We start from the raw sequence: 2,055 nt of genomic DNA, 5'->3' as shown, positions 1-2,055 counted from the left end.
AAAAAAAAAAGAATAATACAACAAATGCCCATGTTCACACTACTTAAGATGTTATTTCGAATTATGCGATGAACAAACATTTAACTCTAACTAATTGTTCTCAGTGTTATTGAAGGTAGAGACTGACAGAGCCTCTTACACATTTATAATGGGAATATTAATTGATAAAACCACTTCAGAAAGAAATTGGCAATGTCTTTTTTTTTTAAGTCATTTAAGATTAAATTAAAAAATGCAGAGCCTATAAAATTTCCACCCCAAGGCTCGGGAGAGTCCCTATCTAGGAGGGTACTTAGAAGAATGCTTGTCCCATCACCAGCACTCCTGGTGAGAAGGGGTCCCAGATCCTACTAGTAGGGCTGCCCTTTCCCTTCCCTTTTGTCTCCTACAGGTGCCAGCTGTGAGAATGAGCCAGCTGCTGGGAAGCTGGCCGGGGAGGATGTAGAGGGACTCTTCACATATGTGTTCCGGCCGTCCCAGCATACACGCAGCCGCCAGGTGACTTCGGCTCAGATGTGGTTCTACACAGGGCTGGACAGGCGTGGCACAGCAGCCTCCAATAGCTCTGGGCCCCTGCTAGGCCTGCTGGCACTATCATCTGGGGGCCCCATGACTGTGCCCATGTCCTTGGGCCAGGCTCCCCCCCGCTGGGCTGTGCTGCACCTGGATGCCTCTGCCCTCCGTCTGCTCACACATCCTGTCCTAGTGCTGCTGCTGCGCTGCCCTCTCTGTTCCTGCTCAGCACGGCCTGAGGCTACACCCTTCCTAGTGGCCCATACAAGGGCCAGACCACCCAGCAGCAGTGGAGGGGAGAGAGCCCGCCGCTCAACTCCCCCGATTCCCTGGCCTTGGTCTCCTGCTGCTCTGCGCCTATTGCAGAGGCCTCCAGAGGAACTGGCTGCCCATGTTAACTGCCACAGAGCAGCACTCAACATCTCCTTCCAGGAGCTGGGCTGGGATCGGTGGATCGTGCACCCTCCCAGTTTTATCTTCCACTACTGTCACGGTGACTGTGGGCTGCCCACCCCACCAGACCTGTCCCTGCCTGTCTCTGGGGCTCCCCCTACCCCTGTTCAGCCCCTTTCCTTGGTGCCAGGGGCCCAGCCCTGCTGTGCTGCTCTCCCAGGGACCATGAGGCCCCTGCGTGTCCGCACCACCTCAGATGGAGGTTATTCTTTCAAATATGAGACTGTGCCTAACCTTCTCACACAACACTGTGCTTGTATCTAAAGGGTTCTGTTTTCTTATCCCATGACTGGTGACCAAGCCCCCACCATCATCAGTTGGGAGGAAGAACAAAGCTTGGAAAATAGATGGTTCTCACTTACTGCCCTTTCCTTCTACTTTTCTGCCTGAGGGCTCCCTCCCCATCTCACCCTGTCCCATGGGTAACATGTGACAATAAAGAACATAAAGTGCATACAACTTGGCATATGTTCTCAGACTTCTCTGGTATGGTCTTGGGGAGGTCTGGGCCCCAGGAGCATGGGATTGTGGGATCTCAGGTCACTCAGCCACATTTGATCTGAGAGATCTAGGATTCAAGAGCTATAGTTGGATGTGTATCTGTTGGGAGTCTGCAGCACTGAGGGTTGACACAAACATGCTCCAAGCTCCTCAGACAGCCACTCTGGAGACAGAAACAGCCCTTCTGCCGGCGGAACCTGACATGTCAATTGTTGCCTGCCTTGCACACCTAAAGGAGACTGCTGCACTCATCTTTATCCAAGGCAGCCCTCTCCCCTGCTGTCTTCTGTCCTAGCTGATGAACACTTAGCCCAAGCTCAGATAATTTGTAGTCTGATTAGAGATTCTGGCTTTGGAGTTACACTGAGATAATCATTCAGAGCTGGTCAGATCTTGGGACCTCTTGGGAAGTAAGGGAAAGATGGATATGGGCCCACTTGTAATCTAGCATTCTGGGGGGCCAAGGCAGGAGGATTGCTTGAGCTCAGGAGTTCCAGACCAACCTGAGCAAGAGTGAGACCCAGTCTCTAAAAATAGCCAGGCGTTATGGCAGGCACCTATAGTCCCAGCTACTTGGGAGTCTGAGGC

At 52.2% G+C, this 2,055-nt stretch overlaps 1 protein-coding gene across 1 annotated transcript in view; it reads left to right on the top strand.

Moving 5' to 3' along the window:
* The window catches only part of INHA (inhibin alpha subunit), a 2,984-nt gene extending 1,599 nt beyond the window's left edge, over positions 1-1,385 (top strand). The window contains exon 2 of the mRNA XM_003784912.2: positions 392-1,385. Coding sequence (XP_003784960.1) covers positions 392-1,230 — 839 coding nt within the window. The 3' untranslated portion in view covers positions 1,231-1,385. The remainder of the gene's footprint in view (positions 1-391) is intronic.
* The last annotated feature ends 670 nt before the right edge of the window (positions 1,386-2,055 follow it).

Source organism: Otolemur garnettii, unplaced genomic scaffold (genome assembly GCF_000181295.1).
Source record: "Otolemur garnettii isolate 467f Iridium unplaced genomic scaffold, OtoGar3 scaffold00013, whole genome shotgun sequence".
Classification (NCBI taxonomy): domain Eukaryota; kingdom Metazoa; phylum Chordata; class Mammalia; order Primates; family Galagidae; genus Otolemur; species Otolemur garnettii.
Note: the sequence above shows the minus strand (reverse complement) of the source record. Positions and strands in the feature narration are given on the sequence as shown.